The 27,131-nt window shown below is 39.1% G+C and overlaps 3 protein-coding genes across 4 annotated transcripts in view; all 3 read left to right on the top strand.

Moving 5' to 3' along the window:
- Positions 1-2,701: 2,701 nt before the first annotated feature.
- LOC133548273 (gastrula zinc finger protein XlCGF52.1-like) lies at positions 2,702-3,955 on the top strand. Its single transcript, XM_061893590.1, has one exon. It carries the CDS (start codon positions 2,702-2,704, stop codon positions 3,953-3,955), a length of 1,254 nt encoding a protein of 417 aa, XP_061749574.1.
- A 500-nt stretch (positions 3,956-4,455) lies between these two features.
- LOC133546837 (zinc finger protein 699-like) lies at positions 4,456-26,004 on the top strand. The gene is made up of 3 exons (XM_061892678.1): positions 4,456-4,578; positions 12,703-12,769; positions 22,801-26,004. Exons 1-3 carry the CDS (start codon positions 4,465-4,467, stop codon positions 25,008-25,010), a joined length of 2,391 nt encoding a protein of 796 aa, XP_061748662.1. The 5' UTR covers positions 4,456-4,464; the 3' UTR covers positions 25,011-26,004.
- Positions 26,005-26,111: 107 nt separating this feature from the next.
- The window catches only part of LOC133546847 (adhesion G protein-coupled receptor G3-like), a 36,021-nt gene continuing 35,001 nt past the window's right edge, over positions 26,112-27,131 (top strand). For both annotated transcript variants that reach the window (XM_061892690.1, XM_061892686.1), the window contains exons 1-3: positions 26,112-26,617; positions 26,684-26,731; positions 26,806-26,857. In XM_061892690.1, the coding sequence (XP_061748674.1) occupies positions 26,485-26,617; positions 26,684-26,731; positions 26,806-26,857 (233 nt within the window). In that variant the 5' untranslated portion in view covers positions 26,112-26,484. The remainder of the gene's footprint in view (positions 26,618-26,683; positions 26,732-26,805; positions 26,858-27,131) is intronic.

Genomic DNA, 27,131 nt, shown 5'->3' with positions numbered 1-27,131 from the left:
AGTAGGCTAATATAGCTAACATAGACACTTACACATGTGTTGCCGTCATTATAACACTTATATAAAACTTTTAAAGTCATTTTGATAGTAGGCTAATATAGCTAATATAGACACTTACACATGTGTTGCCGTCATTATAACACTTATACAAGACTTTTAAAGGCATTTTGATAGTAGGCTAATATAGACACTTACATCATGTGTTGCCTTCTTTATAAGACTTATACAAGACGTTTGAAGTAATTTTCATAGTAGGCTATTATAGCTATTATAGCTATTATAGACACTTACATCATGCTTTGCCTTCATTATAACACTTATATAATACTTATAAAGTCATTCTAATAGTAGGCTAATATAGCTAATATAGATAATTACGTCATGTGTTGCCTTCATTATAACACTTATATAAGACTTTGAAAGTCATTTTGATAGTAGGCTAATATAGCTAATATAGACACTTACATCATGTGTTGCCTTTCTTATAAGACTTTGAAAGTCATTTTGATGGTAGGCTATTATAGATAATATGGACACTTATATCATGTGTTGTCTTTATTATAAGACTTATATAAGACTTTTAAAGTAATTTTGATAGTAGGCTGTTATAGCTAATATAGACACTTACATCATGTGTTGTCTTCATTATAACACTTATATAAGACTTTGAAAGTCATTTTGATAGTAGGCTATTATAGATAATATAGACACTTACATCATGTGTTGTCTTCATTATAACACTTATATAAGACGTTTGAAGTAATTTTGATAGTAGGCTATTATAGCTATTATAGACACTTACATCATGCTTTGCCTTCATTATAACACTTATATAATACTTTTAAAGTCATTCTAATAGTAGGCTATTATAGCTAATATAGATAATTACGTCATGTGTTGCCTTCATTATAACACTTATATAAGACTTTGAAAGTCATTTTGATAGTAGGCTAATATAGCTAATATAGACACTTACATCATGTGTTGCCTTTCTTATAAGACTTTGAAAGTCATTTTGATGGTAGGCTATTATAGCCAATATAGACACTTACACCATGTGTTGTCTTTATTATAAGACTTATATAAGACTTTTAAAGTCATTTTGATAGTAGGCTGTTATAGCTAATATAGACACTTACCTCATGTGTTGCCTTCATTATAACACTTATATAAGACTTTTAAAGTAATTTTGATGGTAGGCTATTATAGCTAATATAGACACTTATATCATGTGTTGTCTTCATTATAACACTTATATAAGACTTTGAAAGTCATTTTGATAGTAGGCTATTATAGCTAATATAGACACTTACATCATGTGTTGTCATCATTATAACACTTATATAAGACTTTGAAAGTCATTTTGATAGTAGGCTATTATAGATAATATGGACACTTATATCATGTGTTGTCTTTATTATAAGACTTATATAAGACTTTTAAAGTCATTTTGATAGTAGGCTGTTATAGCTAATATAGACACTTACCTCATGTGTTGCCTTCATTTTAACACTTATATAAGACTTTTAAAGTAATTTTGATGGTAGGCTATTATAGCTAATATAGACACTTACATCATGTGTTGTCTTCATTATAACACTTATATAAGACTTTGAAAGTCCTTTTGATAGTAGGCTATTATAGATAATATGGACACTTATATCATGTGTTGTCTTTATTATAAGACTTATATAAGACTTTTAAAGTCATTTTGATAGTAGGCTGTTATAGCTAATATAGACACTTACCTCATGTGTTGCCTTCATTTTAACACTTATATAAGACTTTTAAAGTAATTTTGATAGTAGGCTGTTATAGCTAATATAGACACTTATATCATGTGTTGTCTTCATTATAACACTTATATAAGACTTTGAAAGTCATTTTGATAGTAGGCTATTATAGCTAATATAGACACTTACATCACGTGTTGCCTTCATTATAACACTTATATAAGACTTTTAACGTCATTTTGATGGTAGGCTATTATAGCTAATATAGACACTTACATCATGTGTTGCCTTCATTATAACACTTATATAAGACTTTTAAAGTCATTTTGATGGTAGGCTAATATAGCTAATATAGACACTTACATCACGTATTGCCTTCCTTATAAGACTTATATAAGACTTAGAAAGTAATTTTAATTGTAGGCTATTATAGCTAATATAGACACTTACCTCATTTGTTGCCTTCCTTATAAGACTTATATAAGACTTTGAAAGTCATTTAGATAGTAGGTTGTTATAGCTAACATAGACACTTGCGTCATGTGTTGCCTTCATTGTAACACTTATATATAAGACTTTTAAAGTCATTTTGATAGTAGGCCAATATAGCTAATATAGACACTTACCTCATGTGTTGCCTTCCTTATAAGACTTATATAAGACTTTGAAAGTCATTTTGATAGTAGGTCAATATAGCCACTTACATCATGTGTTGCCTTCTTTATAAGACTTATATAAGACTTTTAAAGTCATTTTGATAGTAGGCTGTTATAGCTAATATAGACACTTACCTCATGTGCTGCTTCATTATAAGACTTTTCTTTACTTTTTTGCGGCTCCAGACGGATCAGTTTTTTGTATTTTTGGTCCAATTTGGCTCTTTCAACCTTTTGGGTTGCCGACCTCTGGGTTAGATAATCGCACTAATAAAAACTCAACGTCGACTAAATGTTCAACTCTAACAGATAATGACATCATCCAGCAACAATAGCAAAATAATATTTCCAAACCGTGTCTTTGTCTTCTTGCGACCGGCAGACGTCTCGCAGTTGCTGACCACGGGTGAAGAGCAACAGGAGCGGAGTTCCAGGGCGCAGCCGGAGGAGGAAGAGGAGGAGCCGCAGCCCCCTGACACTGAAGTGGACGAAGGGGCTCCACAACCGCGGCCCCGCATTAAAGAGGAGGAGCAGAATGACAACATGGGTCTGGAGGGAGAGCCTCTGGAAAGGCTGGAGGAGTTCCCAGTGGTCGATGTCGTCGTGAAGAGTGAAGATGAAGAGGTCAAAGGTGAAGGAGGGGCGCAGCCTCCAAGCAGCAGCTCAACTCAGCCCCCGAGAAGAGAAGGTGATGGAGGATCACCAGCAGACATGATGTTAGCTCCACTGTCAGATGATGACGACACAACCTCACACTCTGCTGATCAGGAAGAAGACTCGGAAGCCGGTGTGAGACGTCGCACCGACAACCCCCGCCAGGACGTCTCTCCATGTGACAAAAGTTACGGCGGCAAGGCGAATCTAACGAGACGCTTGAAAAATCCCCCGAAAGAAAAACTCTTCACCTGTTGTCAGTGCGACAAAACTTTTAACAGCTGGAAAACTTTAAAGGCACACAAGCTCTGTCACTCCCAGGAAAAACCATTCGGGTGCACCGAGTGCGATAGAAGCTTCTCCCGGAAGGATTTCTTGACCACGCACATGCACACGCACACCGGGGAGAAACCGCTCGCCTGCACGCAGTGCGACGCCCGCTTCAGGCACCGCTCGGGACTGTTTTTCCACATGAGAAAACACACGGGACACACCACTCACGCCTGCGCCGTGTGCGGCCGCCGCTTCTACCTCCAGGAGAAGTTGATCGCCCACGCCAGGAAGCACGCGGAAGTCAAACCCTTCAGCTGCGCGGTCTGCAAAAAAGGCTTCGGCGATCAGTCGGCCGCGCTGGTCCACCAGAGGACGCACGCCGTGGCGGACCCGTTACGCTGCTCCGTTTGCGCCCAGACTTTCTCCAACAAGTTCAGCCTGTGCAAACATTTGAAGACGCACGCTCAAGTCAAGCGCTTCTCCTGCTCGTTCTGCGGAAAAAAATTTGGCCGGAATCAAACTTTGGTGGCGCACACCAGATTGCATACTGGCGAAAAACCCTTTTCCTGCCCTATCTGCCACAGAGGGTTCAGTTACAATTCATCGCTGACGAACCACCTGCGAACACACACACAGTGATGTGAGGATGTTTCAAGGCCTACTGGAAGCCACTACTAGCCACCACGCAGTCTGATAGTTTATACATCAATGATGAAATATTAACATTGCAACACATGCCAATACAACCTTTTTAGTTTACTAAAGTGCAATTTTAAATTTCGAGCCGAAATATCCTGCTGAAACGTCTCGGTATGATGACATGTGCGTGTGACGTCACGCATTGTAGAGGACATTTTGTTCCAGCATCGATCCCAGCTATTAAGTCGTCTGTTTCCATCGCGAAATTCCACAGTATTCTGGACATCTGTGTAGCTGAATCTTTTGCAATTTGTTCAATGAACAATGGAGACGTCAAAGAAGAAAGCTGTAGGTGGGAAGCCGTGTACTGCGGCCGGCTTGAGCAACACAAACACAGCCGGTGTTTCATTGTTTACATTCCCAAAAGATGACAGTCAAGCTTTACTACGGAACAGAGATGTCAAGCGAACACGGTTGGATTGGACCACACACACAAAGTACAGTGTATTATGCAGCGATCATTTCGAAAGATCGTGTTTCGAAGAGGGTCCCTTGCGAAGGGCAGAGATGGGCATCGCCACCACCTGTCGACTGGTGCTGGGGCCGACCTTCAGGTTGTACAGGTACGACCATATAATCTCACTAAAACACTAGTAACACAATAAGCAGATAAGGGTTTTTCCAGAATGATCCTAGTAAATGTGTCTAATAACAACATCTGAATCGCTCCCACTGCCCTCTAGTCTTTTTTTTTTTTCCTAGTCCTTCACTCTCACTTTCCTCATCCACGAATCTTTCATCCTCGCTCAAATTAATGGGGAAATCGTCGCTTTCTCGGTCCGAATCGCTCTCGCTGCCGGTGGCCATGATTGTAAACAATGTTCAGATGTGAGGAGCCCCACAACCCGTGACGTCACGCGCACATCGTCTGCTACTTCCGGTACAGGCAAGGCTTTTTTATTAGCGACCAAAAGTTGCGAACTTTATCGTGGATGTTCTCTACTAAATCCTTTCAGCAAAAAAAAGGCAATATCACAAAATGATCAAGTATGACACATAGAATGGACCTGCTATCCCCGTTTAAATAAGAACATCTCATTTAAGTAGGCCTTTAATGTAAATATTTGACACGACTAAACATAAACATCTTCTTTCTTGATTTATTTGCTGATTTTCTTTTTATGCTTGTTTCCATTTGAAACCTGCAGAAAAGAACAAAAGAATGACACCACATAGACAAATACAAAACCTTTTAGTCAGATGAAACAAAAATGGAGCCTTTTGGCCACAATACCCAGCAAGGAGAAAAGGTGAAGCCTTTAATCCCAGGAACACCACACCTACTGTCAAGCATGGTGGGCGTGGCATTAAGCTCTGGGCCTGTTTTGCTGCCAATGGAACTGCTTCTTTACAGAGAGTAAATGGGACAATGAAAAAGGAGGATTAGCTCCAAATTGTTCAGGACAAGCTCAAATCATCAGCCCGGAAGTTGGAACTTGGGCGCAGTTGGGTGTTCCAACAGGACAATGACCCCAACACACCTCAAAAGTGGTAAAGGAATGGCTAAATCAGACTAGAATGAAGGTTTTAGAATGGCCTTTTCAAAGTCCTGACTTGAACATGTGGACAATGCTGAAGAAACAAGTCCATGCCAGAAAAACAACACATTTAGCTGAACTGCAGCAATTTTGTGGTGAAAAATGTAAGTAGAAGCTTGTGGATGGCTACCAAAAGCGCCTTATTGCAGGTAAACTTGCCAAGAGACATGTAAGCAAATATTAACATTGCTGTACGTATACTTTTGACCCAACTCACATTTTCAGTAGAGACATAATAAATTCATGAAAGAAGCAAACTTCATGAATGTTTTTCGTGAGCAACAAGTATGTGCTCCAATCACTACATCACAAAAAAATAAGAGTTGTAGAAATGATTGGAAAGTGAAGACAGCCATGACATGATGTCCTTTACACGTGGATGTAAACTTTTGACCACGACTTTATGAGTGTGCACACAATATGCAGCCAAAAAACGTATTTTTTTTTTCCAACTGCCATACTCGGTTTAACACAACTAAATAAACACAAATAAATAATAAATGGTTATGACAGAACTTATTTCCCTTAAAATATAACCTTGTTTTTCTTCTTCGAACTGCTTTGCTAACGTCGCCTAAGTTTGTTTATGCCGAAATGATTGAATACGTGCAGGTTAAGAAGTGACGCAATTTGGCACAAAAACATCTGAAATAAAAAAAGAAAACTAAGTGTTCCAAAATTAAATTATTTACTGAAATTGTGTGAATAGAATCAGAAAAACTGTATTCATCCCCGAGGAGAAATTAAAATTTTCAGCACAATCCAATTTAAGAGCAGACAAACATTACAGGGAGACAGAACAGGATCAAACATTACAGGGAGACAGAACAGGATCCAACATTACAGGGAGACAGAACAGGATCCAACATTACAGGGAGACAGAACAGGATCCAACATTACAGGGAGACAGAACAGGATCAAACATTACAGGGAGACAGAACAGGATCAAACATTACAGGGAGACAGGACAGGATCCAACATTACAGGGAAACAGAACAGGATCAAACATTACAGGGAGACAGAACAGGATCCAACATTACAGGGAGACAGAACAGGATCAAACATTACAGGGAGACAGAACAGGATCAAACATTACAGGGAGACAGAACAGGATCAAACATTACAAGGAGACAGAACAGGATCCAACATTACAGGTAGACAGAACAGGATCAAACATAGAATGCAATATATATATATATATAAATATATATATATATATATATATTGCATTCTGTACTGTTTTTGTTCTTATTTTGATTATTATTATTTTTCGATTGTTTAAATGTTGCAATTTATGATTAAAGGTTTTAAAATAAAGAATACAACTGTCAATACAGCATCCGTACCGGAAGATACGATCGGTCCGCGCATGCGCCAAGACTAGGTCTTTTCCTGGTCTTGGACGGGGCTTCCGCGACATCTTATTCTGTCAATTTGCATGTTTTATTTATGTTGTTTATTTTAGAAAATAACTTACTTAGGTAACAATAATTTGTCGTTCATCTCCAAATGACTAAACGTTGTATTTTGAAGAAAGAGCTTTCAAACATGGACCGTGTGTCATTGTCCAGCACCTCCTGCTGGTCACATTGTGTATCACACGCATTTTACGGCATTTTAGACTCCCATCGCCTAATTTCTTTCTTTTAAATGTTGACAAAAATGTTTTAAAACAAGGCACTTATTCTTACGTAAATCTACATTTACTAGCCAACAAAAAGTAGACTTAAATGATCAAGATGTTGGTATTGGCAGACAGGATCCCTCCGCGCATGCGCGCAAAACAATGTCACTTCCTCGACTTACTTTTTTTTTTTTACGACGAAGTTGTGTGTTATTTCAATGTTTTATTCATGTTTTGCATAAACAATAGCCTACGTAACAGTAAAAAATAAGAAGAATATAAACATGAATAAGGGGTGAATGTAAAAAAAACAAAAAGTATTATCACCTCAATTACAACCACTTTGGTTTATGGAACAAACTTGACAGTGGAATTAAACAATTTATATTTCTTTCTGCAATAAAAAAGTAAAAGTTATTATGATGAAGAGATATGATATGAGTAGAATTATTTCTTCATTATTGGTTTAATTTTTGTCAAACTTAAATATGTCTTTGTCGTCGCAAACTTTTAAATTGACTTGTTGTATTTGGAAAAATAAGGGCAGATATTTTAAGTTTTTAATTTATTCCTGCTAATGTTCATTCATATTTTAATTTAATGTTATGTTGATTGATTTATTTTTATTCTATACCTTTTCTTGACTTTTTTTTTTTAATGAGTTAAATAAATAAATAAATAAATGAAAGTCTTTTTAGTCGCCAACTTTTAAATTCACTTGTATTTGGAAAAATAAGTGGCAGTATTGTAAGTTTTTAATTTATTTCTGCTAATGTTCATTTATATTCTAATGTTATGTTGATTGGTTTATTTTTATTCCATACCTTGCTTGATTTTTTTTAAATGAATTAAATAAATAAATGTCTCCAACATTTAAATTCAATATTTGTATTCGGGAAAATAAGGGACAGTATTGTAAGTTTTTTATTTATTTCTGCTAATGTTCATTCATATTTCAATGTATTGTTATGTTGATTGATTTATTATAATTTTATACCTTTTCTTGATTTTTTAAATTAATGACATAAATAAATGAACCAAATTCAAATATGTCTTTGTAGTCGCCAACGTTTAAATTCACTTGTTGTATTTGGGAAAATAAGGGGTAGATATTGTAAGTTTTTAATTTATTTCTGCTAATGTTCATTCATAATTTAATTTAATGTTATGTTGATTGATATATTTTTATTTTATACTGACTCCCATCGCGTAATTTGTTTTTAAATTGCTGCTATGGAGATGTATTTCTTTGCCTTTTTGAAGCTGCCAGCACACCGTTCAAGCTTCTCTACAGTTTCAAAAGCAATACTTTATTCTTAAGTAACTTTTGTTTTGTATGTAAACTCTTATTTGACATTTTTTTTTAAATAAAGATGACAACAAAAAAGAAACCCGCGGTCTCAGTGACGACGTAACGAACATAACTGTCGTAAACCAAGTGGACCCGGATTATTTATTTATTTATTATTGAACAATTGTACATACAAACATATATTCACGATGTACACAAAAGCCACGTCACTTTCAACATATTTCAACAATTTTAAAGTCCTACTGAAAGCCACTACTAGCGACCACACAGTCTGATAGTTTATATATCAATGATGAAATATTAACATTGCAACACATGCCAATACAAATTGCAATTTTAAATTTTGTTCCAGCATCGTTCCCAGCTATAAGCCGTCTCTTTTCATCGCCAAATTCCACAGTATTGTGGACATCTGTGTTGCTGAATCTTTTGCAATTTGTTCAATGAACAATGGAGACATCAAAGAAGAAAGCTGTAGGTGGGAAGTGGTGTATTCCCTCCGCATTTAGCAACACAAACACAGCCGGTGCTTCATTGTTTACATTCCCGAAAGATGAAAGTCAAGCTTTACTATGGAACAAAGCAGACAAGCGGACACGGTTGGATTGGACAACACACACAAACTACAGTGTATTATGCACCCATCATTTCGAAAGATCGTGTTTCGAAGAGGGTCCCTTGCGAAGGGTAGAAGTGGGCATCGCCACCACCCGTCGACTGGTGCTGAAGAAAGGTGCGGGGCCGACCTTCAGGTTGTACAGGTACGACCATATAATCTCACTAAAACACTAGTTACACAATAAGCAGATAAGGGATTTTCCAGAATTATCCTAGTAAATGTGTCTAATAACATCTGACTCGCTCCCACTGTATAGTATCTTATTTATTTATTTATTTATTTTTCTAGTCCTTCACTCTCACTTTCTTCATCCAGGAATCTTTCATCCTCGCTCAAATTAATGGGGAAATTGTCGCTTTCTCGGTCCGAATCGCTCTTGTTGCGTGTGGCCATGATTGTAAACAATATTCAGATGTGAGGAGCTCCACAACCCGTGACGTCACACGCACGTCGTTTGCTACTTCCGGTACAGGCAAAGCTTGTACCGGATAAGGGATTTTCCAGAATTATCCTAGTAAATGTGTCTAATAACATCTGACTCGCTACCACTGTATAGTATTTTTTTTTTTTTTCTAGTCCTTCACTCTCACTTTCCTCATCCAGGAATCTTTCATCCTCGCTCAAATTAATGGGGAAACTGTCGCTTTCTCGGTCCGAATCGGTCTTGCTGCGTGTGGCCATGATTGTAAACAATATTTAGATGTGAGGAGCTCCACAACCCGTGACGTCACGCGCACATCGTCTGCTACTTCCGGTACAGGCAAGGCTTGTACCGGATAAGGGATTTTCCAAAATTATCCTAGTAAATGTGTCTAATAACATCTGACTCGCTCCCACTGTATAGTATTTTATTTTTGGGATTTTTTTTTCTAGTCCTTCACTCTCACTTTCCTCATCCAGGAATCTTTCATCCTCGCTCAAATTAATGGGGAAATCGTCGCTTTCTCGGTCCGAATCGCTCTCGCTGCTGGTGGCTATGATTGTAAACAATATTCAGATGTGAGGAGCTCCACAACCCGTGACGTCACGCGCACATCGTCTGCTACTGCCTGTACCGGATAAGGGATTTTCCAGAATTATCCTAGTAAATGTGTCTAATAACATCTGACTCGCTACCACTGTATAGTATTTTTTTTTTTTTCCTAGTCCTTCACTCTCACTTTCCTCATCCAGGAATCTTTCATCCTCGCTCAAATTAATGGGGAAACTGTCGCTTTCTCGCTCCGAATCGGTCTTGCTGCGTGTGGCCATGATTGTAAACAATATTCAGATGTGAGGAGCTCCACAACCCGTGACGTCACACGCACATCGTCTGCTACTTCCGGTACAGGCAAGTGTTTGTGTCAGTGAGGGACAAGAGGACAAAGTGTTTGTGTCAGTGAGGGACAAGAGGACAAAGTGTTTGTGTCAGTGAGGGACAGGAGGACAAAGTGTTTGTGTCAGTGAGGGACAAGAGGACAAAGCGTTTGTGTCAGTGAGGGACAGGAGGACAAAGTGTTTGTGTCAGTGAGGGACAGGAGGACAAAGTGTTTGTGTCAGTGAGGGACAGGAGGACAAAGTGTTTGTGTCAGTGAGGGACAGGAGGACAAAGTGTTTGTGTCAGTGAGGGACAGGAGGACCAAGTGTTTGTGTCAGTGAGGGACAAGAGGACAAAGTGTTTGTGTCAGTGAGGTACAGGAGGACAAAGTGTTTGTGTCAGTGAGGGACAGGAGGACAAAGTGTTTGTGTCAGTGAGGGACAGGAGGACAAAGTGTTTGTGTCAGTGAGGGACAGGAGGACAAAGTGTTTGTGTCAGTGAGGGACGGGAGGACAAAGTGTTTGTGTCAGTGAGGGACGGGAGGACAAAGTGTTTGTGTCAGTGAGGGACGGGAGGACAAAGTGTTTGTGTCAGTGAGGGACAAGAGGACAAAGTGTTTGTGTCAGTGAGGGACAGGAGGACAAAGTGTTTGTGTCGGTGAGGGACAAGAGGACCAAGTGTTTGTGTCAGTGAGGGACAGGAGGACAAAGTGTTTGTGTCAGTGAGGGACAGGAGGACAAAGTGTTTGTGTCAGTGAGGGACAGGAGGACAAAGTGTTTGTGTCAGTGAGGGACAGGAGGACCAAGTGTTTGTGTCAGTGAGGGACAAGAGGACAAAGTGTTTGTGTCAGTGAGGTACAGGAGGACAAAGTGTTTGTGTCAGTGAGGGACAGGAGGACAAAGTGTTTGTGTCAGTGAGGGACAGGAGGACAAAGTGTTTGTGTCAGTGAGGGACAAGAGGACCAAGTGTTTGTGTCAGTGAGGGACAGGAGGACAAAGTGTTTGTGTCAGTGAGGGACAGGAGGACAAAGTGTTTGTGTCAGTGAGGGACAGGAGGACAAAGTGTTTGTGTCAGTGAGGGACAAGAGGACCAAGTGTTTATGTCAGTCAGGGACAAGAGGACAAAGCGTTTGTGTCAGTGAGGGACAGGAGGACAAAGTGTTTGTGTCAGTGAGGGACAGGAGGACAAAGTGTTTGTGTCAGTGGAGCCAGATGAGGTGGTTCGGGCTTCATCTCAGGATGCCACATGATGGCCTCCCTAGGGAGGTGTTTAGGGCACGTCTGACTGGTAAGAAGGAGGCCACGGGGAAGACCGAGGACACGTTGGGAAGACTATGTCTCCCGGCTGGCCTGGGAACGCCTCGGGATCCCCTGGGAGGAACTGAACAAGTGGCTGGGGAGAGGGAAGTCTGGGATTCTCTGCTTAGGCTGCTGCCCCCACGACCCCACCTTGGATAAGCGTAAGAAGATGGATGGTAATTGTTATATATTGTATATATATGATATAAACATATAATATATCAATATATATCCTAAGTTATGTAATTATTAAGAATATATGTTATTTTTTATATTGTTTTTAGTCTTTTTTTATACCTGCATTGTCCTTTCCATCTTTTGTAACTGAGCTATTGTGCAAAACAATTTCCCTCGTGGATCATTAAAGTTTGTCTAAGTCTAAGAGACAGCCAATATGCACACAAGACTGCCAGAAACGGGAAAGTAGGATATTTTCCCCAAAAACATACTAAGCAGGAGCAAAAAACTTATTTTGGAATTCCTGCAAAGAACTGGACTTTCTAAAAGGGTCCGAGGTGACCAAGGAATTCAAACAAAGACCAGTGGAGGGCAGCAACACGTGTAAGATGCGTCCAGTCTGCAAGAATTTAAAAAGAAGAAGAAAACTAAGTGAGTTGGCAATAAGTTTGTCCAAGTGGAGTTGCCGTAGCTACTTCTTCCTCTTCCGGCAGTGCTAAGAAGAAGGCGTGATGGTGACGTCATTGTTGTTGTCGTCATTTTTGAGTCTTATGCTGCTCTTTATCAACTTAACATGTCTGTCAAGTCTTTCAACTTCACATTTTCTTCAACATGTCTGTCAAGTCTTTCAACTTCACATTTTCTTCAGCAAGTCTTTCAACTTTCTTCTCTGGGGAGCAACTAGCGAGGGCGGGAACTTGTTGACGTTCTTCCGGTTAGCTGACTTTGCTAACTGCTAACAAAGAGACTTTAGTTTGATACATTTATGTTTATTATCAATATTTATGTTTATTATCATGTCTAAGTATTTGTTTCTTTCAGAGGAGGAGGAAGAACTTTGTCAAAGCAAAGAGGAGAACGGACAACATCGTTTTTTGCCACAGAACAGGTTTGTTTATTTTTTTCTCTACAAGCTTATTATTCATCATAATTATATTAATAATAATCATGGTCTGTTTCACATAATCAGATTGATTCACTTTTAACTTCCGGACTAAATGTACTTTTCTGTCTTTTCCTGCTGTAAATCTGAGTTTTTAGCATTGAGTTAGCAAACATCCCAAATACATCGAATATTATAATTCATTATATCCACCATAAATTCTACTACGTACTGATAATTAATATATATACAAATAATTTATAATATAAATGCAAATAAATGTACATTTCTGTCTTTTCCAGCTGTAAATTTGAGTTTTTAGCATAGCATTGGCAAACACCTGAAATATATCGTATATATAAGTAATATATTCACTATATATTTTATAATTAATATACTGTTTATATATTTATAATAATACTTTATAATATATATACAAATATATGTACATTTATTTCTGTTTTAGCACAAAATCTGAGTTTTCAGTATATAATTAGCAAACACCTGAAAAAATAAAAATATTATAAATGTGTATATATATATATATATATATATATATATATATATATATGTGTGTGTGTGTGTATATGTGCATATATAAATGTATATATGATTAAAATGTATATATTTATATTGCGTAAGGAATATTTTTTTGCTAATTCTATACTAAAAACCTAGATTTCGAGCTGAAAAACACATAAATATACATGTATTTTTATTTTTTATTCTACTATTATATAGTATTAAACGGTGTGGCGCAGTGGTAGAGTGGCCGTGCGCAACCTGACGGTCCCTGGTTCAATCCCCACCTCGTACCAACCTCGTCACGTCCGTTGTGTCCTGAGCAAGACACTTCACCCTTGCTCCTGATGGGTGCTGGTTAGCGCCTTGCATGGCAGCTCCCTCCATCAGTGTGTGAATGTGTGTGTGAATGTGGAAGTAGTGTCAAAGCGCTTTGAGTACCTTGAAGGTAGGAAAGCGCTATACAAGTACAACCCATTTATCATTTTACCATTTAATATGTAAATTATGTATTCAAACATATATATATATATATATATATATATATATATATATATGTATATGTTTGAATACATAATGTATATATATATTAATGTTTAATACTATTTATACATCCATCCATCTTCTTCCGCTTATCCGAGGTCGGGTCACGGGGGCAGCAGCCTAAGCAAAAAAAGCCCAGACTTCCCTCTCCCCAGCCACTTCGTCTAGCTCCTCCCGGGGGATCCCGAGGCGTTCCCAGGCCAGCCGGGAGACATAGTCTTCCCAACGTGTCCTGGGTCTTCCCCGTGGCTTCCTACCCGTTGGACGTGCCCTAAACACCTCCCTAGGGAGGCGTTTAGGTGGCATCCTGACCAGATGCCCGAACCACCTCATCTGGCTCCTCTCCATGTGGAGGAGCAGCGGCTTTACTTTGAGTTCCTCCCGGATGGCAGAGCTTCTCACCCTATCTCTAAGGGAGAGACCTGGAAACTCATTTGGGCCGCTTGTACCCGTGATCTTGTCCTTTCGGTCATGACCCAAAGCTCATGACCATAGGTGAGGATGGGAACGTAGATCGACCGGTAAATTGAGAGCTTTGCCTTCCGGCTCAGCTCCTTCTTCACCACAACGGACCGATACAACGTCCGCATTACTGAAGACGCCGCACCGATCCGCCTGTCCATCTCACCATCCACTCTTCCCTCACTTGTGAACAAGACTCATAATAGTAGAATAAAAATACATGTACAGTTTTTCAGCTCGAAATCTTGGTTTTTAGCATAGAATTAGCAAACACCTGAAATATTCATAACGTATTATAAATATACATTTTAATCATTCTTAGTAATTACTATATATATATACCAATATATAATGCTATATGTTACATTATTTTTCAGCTTTAAGTCTGAGTGAGTTTTCCGCACGGAATTAGCGAACACCTGAAAAAAAGATAGAATTTTATGATGCGTATGTTATTTTTAATAATGACATAAAGATTAATAATAAATGTTGTGTAATGCCATATATCAATCAATCAATCAATGTTTACTTATATAGCCCTAAATCACTAGTGTCTCAAAGGGCTGCACAAACCACTACCACATCCTCGGTAGGCCCACATAAGGGCAAGGAAAACTCACACCCAGTGGGACATCGGTGACAATGATGACTATGAGAACATGATACTGTGAAAGATCAATCCATAATGGATCCAACACAGTCGCGAGAGTCCAGTCCAAAGCGGATCCAACACAGCAGCGAGAGTCCCGTTCACAGCGGAGCCAGCAGGAAACCATCCCAAGAGGAGGCTGATCAGCAGCGCAGAGATGTCCCCAGCCGATACACAGGCGAGCAGTACATGGCCACCGGATCGGACCGGACTCCCTCCACAAAGGAGAGTGGGACATAGAAGAAAAAGAAAAGAAACGGCAGATCAACTGGTCTGAAAAGGGAGTCTATTTAAAGGCTAGAGCATACAAATGAGTTTTAAGGTGAGACTTAAATGCTTCTACTGAGGTGGCATCTCGAACTGTTACCGGGAGGGCATTCCAGAGTACTGGAGCCCGAAATGAAAAAGCTCTATAGCCCGCAGACTTTTTTTGGGCTTTGGGGATCACTAATAAGCCGGAGTCCTTTGAAGGCAGATTTCTTGCCGGGACATATGGTACAATACAATCGGCAAGATAGGATGGAACTAGACCGTGTAGTATTTTATACCTAAGTAGTAAAACCTTAAAGTCACATCTTAAGTGCACAGGAAGCCAGTGCAGGTGAGCCAGTATAGGTATATATGTATGTATATATGTATATAAAGGTATATACAGTATAGGTATATATGTATGTATATATGTATATAAAGGTATATACAGTATAGGTATATATGTATGTATATATGTAAATAAAGGTATATACAGTATAGGTATATATGTATGTATATATGTATATAAAGGTATATACAGTATAGGTATATATGTATGTATATATGTATATAAAGGTATATACAGTATAGGTATATATGTATGTATATATGTAAATAAAGGTATATACAGTATAGGTATATATGTATGTATATATGTATATAAAGGTATATACAGTATAGGTATATATGTATGTATATATGTATATAAAGGTATATACAGTATAGGTATATATGTATGTATATATGTATATAAAGGTATATACAGTATAGGTATATATGTATATAAAGGTATATACAGTATAGGTATATATGTATGTATATATGTATATAAAGGTATATACAGTATAGGTATATATGTATGTATATATGTATATAAAGGTATATACAGTATAGGTATATATGTATGTATATATGTATATAAAGGTATATACAGTATAGGTATATATGTATGTATATATGTATATAAAGGTATATACAGTACAGGTATATATGTATGTATATATGTATATAAAGGTATATACAGTATAGGTATATATGTATGTATATATGTATATAAAGGTATATACAGTATAGGTATATATGTATGTATATATGTATATAAAGGTATATACAGTATAGGTATATATGTATGTATATATGTATATAAAGGTATATACAGTACAGGCGTAATGTGATCAAACTTTCTTGTTCTTGTCAAAAGTCTAGCAGCCGCATTTTGTACCAACTGTAATCTTTTAATGCTAGACATGGGGAGACCCCAAAATAATACGTTACAGTAATCGAGACGAAACGTAACAAACGCATGGATAATGATCTCAGCGTCTTTAGTGGACAGAATGGAGCGAATTTTAGCGATATTGCGGAGATGAAAGAAGGCCGTTTTAGTAACGCTTTTAATGTGTGCCTCAAAGGAGAGAGTTGGGTCGAAGATAATACCCAGATTCTTTACCGTGTCGCCTTGTTTTATTGTTTGGTTGTCAAATGTTAGAGTTGTATTATTAAATAGAGTTCGGTGTCTAGCAGGACCGATATATAATATATATGAAAATAAATGTCTGTTTTGTCAGCTCTAAATCTGAAAAGAAATAGTATATCATATATTGATTTTAATAATTAGTAATAATTAATAGAAATATATATTTATATAACAGTATATTATACTTTAATGTAATATATATGAGATAAAAAATAATATTGGTTTTATTAATCCTTGCTAATTAATGTAAAGTATACAACAATGTAGAATATTATATTGCATTTATGTTACAAGCATGTTGACACTAAACACATTGAAGAAATATATTTTACAAATAAACAAAAAGCGGCACCATGCTGAGTTTGTTGCTGAAGCATGATGGGATATTTTCGTAAAAGTAAATGCGAGGACGTGAATGACGGGGGCCGCTTTAATACATTTTGTACGTTAAGTCTGCCAAACAAAATCAGTTTATGCTAAGCTAGTAGCTTGTGTGTTATAGACAACAAAGCAAATACTTTTTAGTTATATGTAATATAGGGATGTGCGATATCAAATCTATATTATGATATATATTGCAGATCACAACATATTCTGTATCACATTGTTTCATTTCCAGTGTGTTCTTTTCTCTAAACTATTTTTACATCTGTTAAAATATTATAAACACTCACAATATTAGTACATTATTCCATTTTTGATCACCATTCTAATGGGACAAAAAGACAGTGTAACAATATCAATTAACATTGTTATCATTATTATTATTAAAATATTTCCTCTTTCTCTTTTATTACACACAAAATTAATAAGAACGTCAATCCTGCAAAATAATTAAACAAAAGGAAAAATTATATTGGCTTTTATTCTTGTTTTGTAAACAATAACAAAAACAACAAAACCGATTTTGAGATAATAAAAAATATCGATCTAATCCTTACTGATACTGATACTGTACTCGGAATTGTTACCGTTGACATTTGTATCGATCCGTTTAACATCTTTAGCTTAGCCGTTAGCATGGCTTATTGTACCTTCCTACCGGGTGTAGTTTAGCATGTTTAGCTATGCCTTGTCCCCTCGTCCTCCAGTGATAACGGTACTTGTAAGAAATGCTGTTTATTTGCCGACACTAAGGTTCTAAAAATGGTATAAAAAAAACATAACAAAAACAACAAAATCGATTTTGTCATAATAAAAAAATATCGATCTAATCCTTGTAGTATCGGCCATATACTGATACTGTACTCGGAATTGTTACCGTTGACATTTGTATCAATCCGTTTAACATCTTTAGCTTAGCCGTTAGCATGGCTTATTGTACCTTCCTACCGGGTGTAGTGTAGCATGTTTAGCTATGCCTTGTCCCCTCGTCCTCCAGTGATAACGGTACTTGTAAGAAATGCTGTTTATTTGCCGACACTAAGGTTCTAAAAATGGTATAAAAAACATTAAAAAAAAAAAAATCGATTTTGTGATAATAAAAAAGTATCGATCGAATCCTTGTAGTATCGGCCATATACTGATACGGTACTTGGAATGAAACAAAGTTAAATAAAAGAGCTAAAAGGTGAAATGTGAGAATAAAAAGCCATGCAGGCTCTTTTTTTTAAGATTCAAAAGAGTTATGTGCACAATAGAAAGAGTAAAAAAAGAAGGTAATAATATTAAAAAAGAAAAAAATATTTAAAAAAATATATAAAAGTAAAGCTTTCATTGCAAAAAAAAATAATAATGAAGCAAAATCAATGTGATGAATTATTGATCTTTTCAAGGCTCCAATTACTTCACTTTGAAATATTGCATATTTTCTCTTTTTAAAATCCATCCATCCATCTTTTTCTGCTTACCCGAGGTGGGGTCGCGGGGGCAGCTTTTTAAAATATTTAAAAATATATATATTAAAAAAAAGGGTAAAAAAACAAACAAAAACAACCCCATAAAAAATATAAAAACCTAAAATTGTCACGCTTTGATAAAAGGATTTGGACTCGGATGCAGATTTGGGACTTTAGACAGGCTTTTATTTTGACAATTTCCTTTTACCTCCCGAGTCAAGAAAAAACATCTATAATCACAAAAATAAACTACTCGGCGAAAAGGTTCCAGAAAAAGAAGGAACAACCGAAAATCACTCCGAACGGAGGAAAACACAAAAGTTAAGACGAACTATAAACAGTATTTAACAAAAAACGCTCCAACAGGAGGACCAAAACAACATCTATGAAAATTTCTACACTAATCTAATAAAAGTATTTAACAAAAATAGTCAATCAAAAAGTTGAGGAATGAATGAAAAAACTTAACCCGAACATACCACTGCGGCTGAATAACTAAATCATCAAAATCACTCTGCTGAGGAGGAAGAAAGGAAAACTCCAAATATTCATAAAGCGGTTCAGGATCAAGGGAGGTAAGCACAAGACAAGGCAAGGCATGGACAAAGACATGGACGCTAGAGAGCACCAATAAACCAGACAATCTGGCACAGAACAAAGGAAGGAGTGAGCTTATAAACACATGAAGGTAATAGTGAACAGCTGGAAACAATCAGAGAACAGGGATGACGTCAGACTGATGACACAAAAGGAAGGGCAAGTGACCTCAAACCAGAGGAGAGTTACTTTTCAAATTAAAAGCATAAGACAAAAAACCCAAAACAAGACATCCCTCACCGCGGTGTGACAAAAATTGACAGATAAATACTACTCAGTGGCCTAGTGGTTAGAACAGGGGTGCCCACACTTTTTCTGCAGGCGAGCTACTTTTCAATTGACCAACTCGAGGGGATCTACCTCATTTATATATATCATTTATATTTATTTATTTATGAAAGAGACATTTTTGTAAACAAGTTAAATGTGTTTAATGATAATACAAGCATGTGTAACACATATAGATGTCTTTCTTTCACAAAGACAAGAATATAAGTTGGTGTATTACCTGATTCTGATGACTTGCATTGATTGGAATCAGACAGTAATGATGATAACGCCCACATTTTCAAATGGAGGAGAAAAAAAGTTGTCCTTTCTGTACAATACCACATGAAAGTGGTTGCTTTTTGGCATCTAATTCATCCAGCTTCCATACACTTTACAAGAAAAACATTGGCGGCAAATTCCGTAGCTTGCTTGATTGACATTCACGGCACCCGAGGGTCTTGTGAGATGACGCTGGCTGCTGCCAGTTCATTATTATGAAAAAATGACAGAGAGGAAGGCGAGAAACACTTTTTATTTCAACAGACTTTCGCGCCGTCCCTTCCGTCAAAACTCTAAAGGCCGACTGCACATTTCCTATCTTCACAATAAAAGCCCTGCTTCATGCTGCCTGCGCTAACAGAATAAGAGTCTCGGAAAGCTGGCGTGCACAAGTGATGTGCACGCCAGGTTTCTGAGGGATCGCTTGTGCACGCCAGTTTTCCGAGACTCTGTATTTAGTTAGCGCAGGCAGCATGAAGCAGGGCTTTTATTGTGAAGATAGGAAATGTGCAGTCGGCCTTTAGAGTTTTGACGGAAGGTACGGCGCGAGAGTCTGTTGAAATAAAAAGTGTTTCTCGCCTTCCTCTCGGTCATATTTTAATAATAATGATCTTGCAGCAGCCAGCGTCATCTCACAAGACCCTCCGGTACCGTGAATGTCATTTAAGTGACGTCTTGGTGAAGATTGATGATCACTCATTTTTAGGTCTATTTTTTTTTAAAAGCCTGGCTGGAGATCGACTGACACACCCCCCGCGGTCGACTGGTAGCTCGCGATCAACGTAATGGGCACCCCTGGGTTAGAGTGTCCGCCCTGAGATGGGTAGGTTGTGAGTTCAAACCCCGGCCGACTATCATTGGCATTTTAACTTCACTTAAATCTGTAGACATTTAAGTGTTCAAAGGAAAAAACCAGTATGACTTATCTGAAACACTTTTATAAGCGAGGCCTTTTTGACTCATTGCTCATAAAATAATACTGAATTCAAATCAATGTTATGAATGACTGACATATTCAAGGCTCCACTTACTTCATAGCAAACTATTATTCATTTGTTGAGAGAAAATATTGCATGTTTTTGCCATAAAAAGTATGTATATTTTTTGGAATAAAAGGTTATAGAAAAAAATGGTTTTAACTTGATATCGACGTACAGGAAGTTGATAATAGATTTAAGCGTTAAATCATTGTTGTCAAACTCAGTTCTGGCCCACCACCTCATTCTATGTGACCCGCCAAAAGCCTGGAAAAATTGGGTTTCAATAAAATACTTTATTATAATTTTTTTTACTAAAAGCATTCGTTCTTACAATTTTGACAGAAAAAAATGCATATTTTTTAACTCTAATATTTTCTGATCATGCCGGTTATATTATTTTATACTGTATTGCAAAACTATTTTTGTGAGATAAAAACAAATAGTTAAATATCGGCTTGTCATCTTTATTTATGGTTTTAAAGCTACATAAACAAATGAAATAATCAAAAGCTTATGCATTTCGATTAATCGTGATTAATCGTAGATTATTACACGTGTGTATGATGTCAATCAATTTTTAAAAATGTGGCCCTCGGAAAGCAGCCATTACTGCCTTGTAAATAATAATAATAATAATAATAATAATAATAATAACAACAAAATACTTTTTTAAAACATTTTTATGACAGACACCCTTTCAGGTCCCCGTGACCCAACTTGAAGGGACCCTTAAGGGGTAGTATAGCTCGGTTGGTAAAGCGGCCGTGCCAGCAACTTGAGGGTTCCGGGTTCGATTCCCGCCCCCGCCATCCTAGTCACTGCCGTCGTGTCCTTGGGCAAGACTGCAGTACTTACAGAATAGGGCTGTTAGGAAATACAACCACATCACACCGGTTCTCAGATTCCTTCACCGGCTTCCTGTTCCACTTAGGATTGAATACAAAGTCTCCCTCACCAGTGCCTCCTCTACCTCAAAGAACTGCTTACCCCCAAATCTTCCACACCACACCTCCGCTCCAAACAGACTAACTTCCTCCAACCTCCGAGGACAAAGCTACGAACAATGGGAGACCGGGCTAACTGCGCCGCCGCTCCCAGTCTGTGGAACACTCTCCCTGACCACCTGAGGGCACCACAGACTGTGAATGCTTTTAAAATAGGCTTCAAAACCCTTATTTAAAAAAACAAATGTTTTTTAGATGTATGTGTGCTAATTCTAGTTTTTACATTTATTTATTTTTATCCTCTTTTTATTTATTCATGATTAGTATTAGTGATTTTACATGGCGATTTCAACGCCTTGTATGACTTTTAAGAAAGTTATTTCATACTGTAATAAATAATACAATAAATGAATAATAATAATAATACTCATAATAAAAATAATACATTAATAATGAAATAATATCATAATAAAATAAAATAATATATCAATAATAATAATGCATAAATAAAAAAATAAAAAAAATAAACAAATAATAATAATAAACACATAAATAATAATATGAGTGTTTTCGGTCTATCTGTGTTGGCCCTTTGATGAGGTGGCGACTTGTCCAGGGTGTACGCCGCCTTCTGCCTGAATGAAGCTGAGATAGGTTTCAGCAACCCCAAAAAGGGACAAGCGGTAAAAAAATGGATGGATTTTTAAACACTGTAGCACTTTCAGGTTGTTTGCTCAATTTAAAATGCTTTTACAAATAAAATGTATTATTATTATTAGGACACTTTAAGCATAGTACACAAATATATAGGAAAAATACAACATTATTAAGTGATAATATTTCATGCTAAAGTCTAATTATAGGCAGGTTAAAAAGCTCTAAAGTCTTAGTGGCCACATGTGTGGACAGCACCTTTTCGCTCTTATTTCCAAAATGGTGTACACTACTGAATTGAGGTCTTATGGCCACTTATGTGGACACTTATACTGCCATCTGGTGGTGTCAGAAGAGTAAAACATACAATGGAATTTAGAGGGAAAAAATGTGTAAAAAGAAGAATTAGCATGTCACTAAACATGAAGTACACGTTTGTGTACTTATGGACTAAGTACATCATATCAAAAGATGATTCTTAGTTTTTATTCGAATTAGGGTCCAATAAGCCTTAAATACCTGTTAGAGTCAAACCCCTGATAGGATCCCCTTGACTGTGACTTTTGTGCTCAGCGCCGCCAACAATGGAGGAGGACGTTGACGAGACCACGCCGGGCTGCAAGGCGGAGCAGGAGAAGCCGCGGCCCCCCCGCTTTAAAGATAAAGAGCAGGACCACAGCATCAGTCGGGAGGACCCGGAAGGACTGGAGGACGAGCCGGTGATCCGGGTCGTCTTGAAGTGTGAGGAGGACGAGGTCGAAGGTGAAAGTGGGGAGAAGAGAGAGGCAGACCCTCCGAGCAGCAGCTGGACGCCAGAAGCCGATGTAGACCACTTTTGGTCAGCTCCAGGACCAGGTAGTGACCACACCACCACACACTCCACTCCTCAAATGACCACAGAAGCCGATGTAGACCACTTAGGGTCAGCTCCAGGACCAGGTAGTGACCACACCACTGCACACTCCACTCCTCACATGACCACAAAATCTAATGTAGACCTCATGGGGTCAGCTCCAGGACCAGGTAGAGACCACACCACTGCACACTCCACTCCTCACATGACCACAAAATCTAATGTAGACCTCATGGGGTCAGCTCCAGGACCAGGTAGAGACCACACCACTGCACACTCCACTCCTCACATGACCACAGAATCCGATGTAGACCACTTGGGGTCAGCTCCAGGACCAGGTAGAGACCACACCACTGCACACTCCACTCCTCACATGACAACAGAATCTAATGTAGACCTCATGGGGTCAGCTCCAGGACCAGGTAGAGACCACACCACCGCACACTCCACTCCCCACATGACCACAAAATCTAATGTAGACCACTTGGGGTCAGCTCCAGGACCAGGTAGAGACCACACCACTGCACACTCCACTCCTCACATGACCACAGAATCCGATGTAGACCATTTGGGGTCAGCTCCAGGACCAGGTAGAGACCACACCACCGCACACTCCACTCCCCACATGACCACAAAATCTAATGTAGACCACTTGGGGTCAGCTCCAGGACCAGGTAGAGACCACACTACTGCACACTCCACTCCTCACATGACCACAAAATCTAATTTAGACCTCATGGGGTCAGCTCCAGGACCAGGTAGAGACCACACCACCGCACACTCCATTCCTCACATGACCACAAAATCTAATGTAGACCACATGGGGTCAGCTCAAGGACCAGGTAGTGACCACACCACTGCACACTCCACTCCTCACATGACCACAGAATCCGATGTAGACCACTTGGGGTCAGCTCCAGGACCAGGTAGAGACCACACCACTGCACACTCCACTCCTCACATGACCACAGAATCCGATGTAGACCACTTGGGGTCAGCTCCAGGACCAGGTAGAGACCACACCACTGCACACTCCACTCCTCACATGACCACAGAATCTAATGTAGACCTCATGGGGTCAGCTCCAGGACCAGGTAGAGACCACACCACCGCACACTCCAGTCCTCACATGACCACAGCACCCGATGTAGACCACATGGGGTCAGTTCCAGGATCAGGTAGAGACCACACCACCGCACACTCCACTCCTCACATGACCACAGAGGCCGATGTAGACCACATGGGGTCAGTTCCAGGATCAGGTAGAGACCACACCACCGCACACTCCAATCGTCACCTGGACAACACCCGAGTGATGTGCTCCGAATGCGAGCGAGATTTTTACGACAAGAAAACTCTGACAGTGCACATGCGCACGCACACCGGAGAGAAACCGTTCATCTGCGCTGTGTGCGGCAAGACATTCGCCCAGAGGGGGAATCTGATCAAACACACCAGGACGCACACGGACGAGAAACCCTTTTCCTGCCCGTTCTGCACCACCAGTTACAGCGACCGCTCGACTTTGGTCAAACACATCAGGCGACACACCGGGGAGAAACCGTTCGGCTGTTCCCACTGCCCGGAAAAGTTCTCCCGCAAGTCAAACTTGATCACGAACACGAGGACGCACACCGGAGAAAAACCCTTTCGCTGCGCGTTCTGCAGCGCCGCCTTCGGCGACCGCTCCACGTTGAACAAGCACGCTAGGACGCACACGGGAGAGAAACCTTTCGGCTGCTCGGTGTGCGGGCAGAGGTTCTCGCAGAGGGAGCACCTGAGAAGACATGCTAGGACGCACACCGGGGAGAAACCCTTCTCCTGCGCCGTTTGCAGCAAAAGCTTTAGCGACCGCTCGACGTTTGTCCGGCACATGGGGAGACACCCTGGACAGGTGCTCTCAGGCGCCAACGTGGACCCAGGGCACTGAAGCCACCCGCACAGAGACTAGGGTTTTACTGGCTGACACCAGACTGGGGACTAGGAAGGACTTGGCAACGTTTTCATGGCCGAGGATCCTCAAACTAAGAAAAACGTGGACCTCACTTTTGTACCTTGTAAGAAATTGTCTTTCTAATTAAACCGTTAATGTACCTTCTTGTCGTGCAGTATTAGCACGTTGTAGCAGTGCGCCGCTAATTGCTAGCTGACAGCCAGCACTCTAATCGCAAGTTGACAACTAGCATGCTAATTGCTAGAGAAAAATGAGCATGCGAATTACCAGTTGAGAACTAGCATTCTAATTATGTTTTCAATCCCAAAGAAACTGCTTTTTATTTTATTTTACACCTAATGACCAATAATGTCAAAACACTACATTACCTACAATTCTGAGACTGAGCTGCCTCTTTTTTTATTATTTTAATTTTTTTTTACACCGAATGACCAATTATGTGAAAACACTACATTACCCACAATTCTGAGACTGAGCTGCCCATTTTTTTTTTTTACACCGAATGACCAAAAATGTGAAAGCACTACATTCACCACAATTCCGAGAATGAACTGCCCATTTTATAATTTTTTTTATACCTAATGACCAAAAATGTGAAAGCACTACATTACCCACAATTCCGAGAGTGAACTGCCCATTTTATAATTTTTTTTATACCTAATGACCAAAAATGTGAAAGCACTACATTACCCACAATTCCAAGACTAAGCTCCTCATTTTTCTTCTTTACATCGAATGACCAAAAATGTGAAAACACTACATTACCCACAATTCCGAGACTGAGCTGCCCTTTTTTTTTTTCTTTACACCGAATGACCAAAAATGTGAAAATACTACATTACCCACAATTCCGAGACTGAGCTGCCCATTTTTTTTTTCTTTACACCGAATGACCAAAAATGTGAAAACACTACATTACCCACAATTCCGGGACTGAGCTGCCCATTTTTTATTTTTTAATTTTTTTTATCCCTTTACACCGAATTACCAAAAATGTGTAAACACTACATTACCCACAAATCTGGGACTGAGCTGCCCTTTTTTTTTTCTTTACAGTGAATGACCAAATATGTGAAAATACTACATTACCCACAATTCTGGGACTGAGCTGCCCATTTTTTTATTTGTACTTTTTTACAGTAAAATCGAGTGACTTTTTGTTTGTCTGTGGTCCAATCAAACGTGGGCGTGCCTTGACCTTTAAGGAGCAGACGTTCCCAGCAAAGCACATTTAGCTGAAGAGGATGTGAGTTGTGCTGAGTCAGCATGAGACCACGCTTGTGCGTCTTCTGGCCAAAAGGGGAAACGTGGCGGGTTTGGAAACTTCCTCTTTCTCAGAGGCGAACTTACCCACAGACGGTGATTGGAGTGGAATAGTGAGGGAAGGTTCGCTTATTTAAAAAAAATAAAAATATAGCAAAAACCCACGCCATGCGCAACTTCCGGTGTGATGCCACGCTGTGGTCTACACACATGTGAAACTCCCGCCTGCCATCAGAGCGCCACAGATGATCAGATGGCTCACACGGCGACATGGCCTCTTCTCCTCCTTTGGCTCGTCTGCCTCTGTTGCCACGCCGACGGTGAGTTTCCTCACGCCGTGGCCCTCCAGGCCCAGCACTTCCTGACCCTCTGACCTTGGTTTTCAGGAGACAGCACCACCAACTATCCTAGGCCCAAGACCGTGGTCAGCCCGCGTGAGTCCACGTCCTGTCCTGTCCTGTCCTGTCCTCGTGTGGCTCACCTTTTTGATCTTTTTATCCTCTGACAGGCTGTGAGAATGTTCTAGAAAACTGTCTCAGCGGGAACCTTTCCTGGACCAGGTAAGACCGACCATGGAAGCCATTTATATTTTGTAAATCTGGTCTTTCCCGGCCCGCCCGTGTCATGTTGTAACAATGTTGTGTTGTGTCATGTTGTAACAATGTTGTGTTGTGTCATGTTGTAACAATGTTGTGTTGTGTCATGTTGTAACAATGTTATGTTGTGTCATGTTGTAACAATGTTGTGTTGTGTCATGTTGTAACAATGTTGTGTTGTGTCATGTTGCAACAATGTTGTGTTGTGTCATGTTGCAACAATGTTGTGTTGTGTCAT

Source organism: Nerophis ophidion, linkage group LG02, assembly GCF_033978795.1.
Source record: "Nerophis ophidion isolate RoL-2023_Sa linkage group LG02, RoL_Noph_v1.0, whole genome shotgun sequence".
Classification (NCBI taxonomy): Eukaryota; Metazoa; Chordata; class Actinopteri; order Syngnathiformes; family Syngnathidae; genus Nerophis; species Nerophis ophidion.
Note: the sequence above shows the minus strand (reverse complement) of the source record. Positions and strands in the feature narration are given on the sequence as shown.

What these genes read in the sequence shown, in the direction of transcription:
- LOC133548273 (XM_061893590.1), top strand. Translation starts at nt 2,702, where the DNA reads ATGACATCATCCAGCAACAATAGCAAAATAATATTTCCAAACCGTGTC.
- LOC133546837 (XM_061892678.1), top strand. Translation starts at nt 4,465, where the DNA reads ATGCAGCGATCATTTCGAAAGATCGTGTTTCGAAGAGGGTCCCTTGCG. An exon ending in CCGACCTTCAGGTTGTACAG is followed by an intron (nt 4,579 to 12,702) that starts GTACGACCATAT and finishes TGTTTCTTTCAG; the next exon opens with AGGAGGAGGAAGAACTTTGT. An exon ending in CGTTTTTTGCCACAGAACAG is followed by an intron (nt 12,770 to 22,800) that starts GTTTGTTTATTT and finishes TTTTGTGCTCAG; the next exon opens with CGCCGCCAACAATGGAGGAG.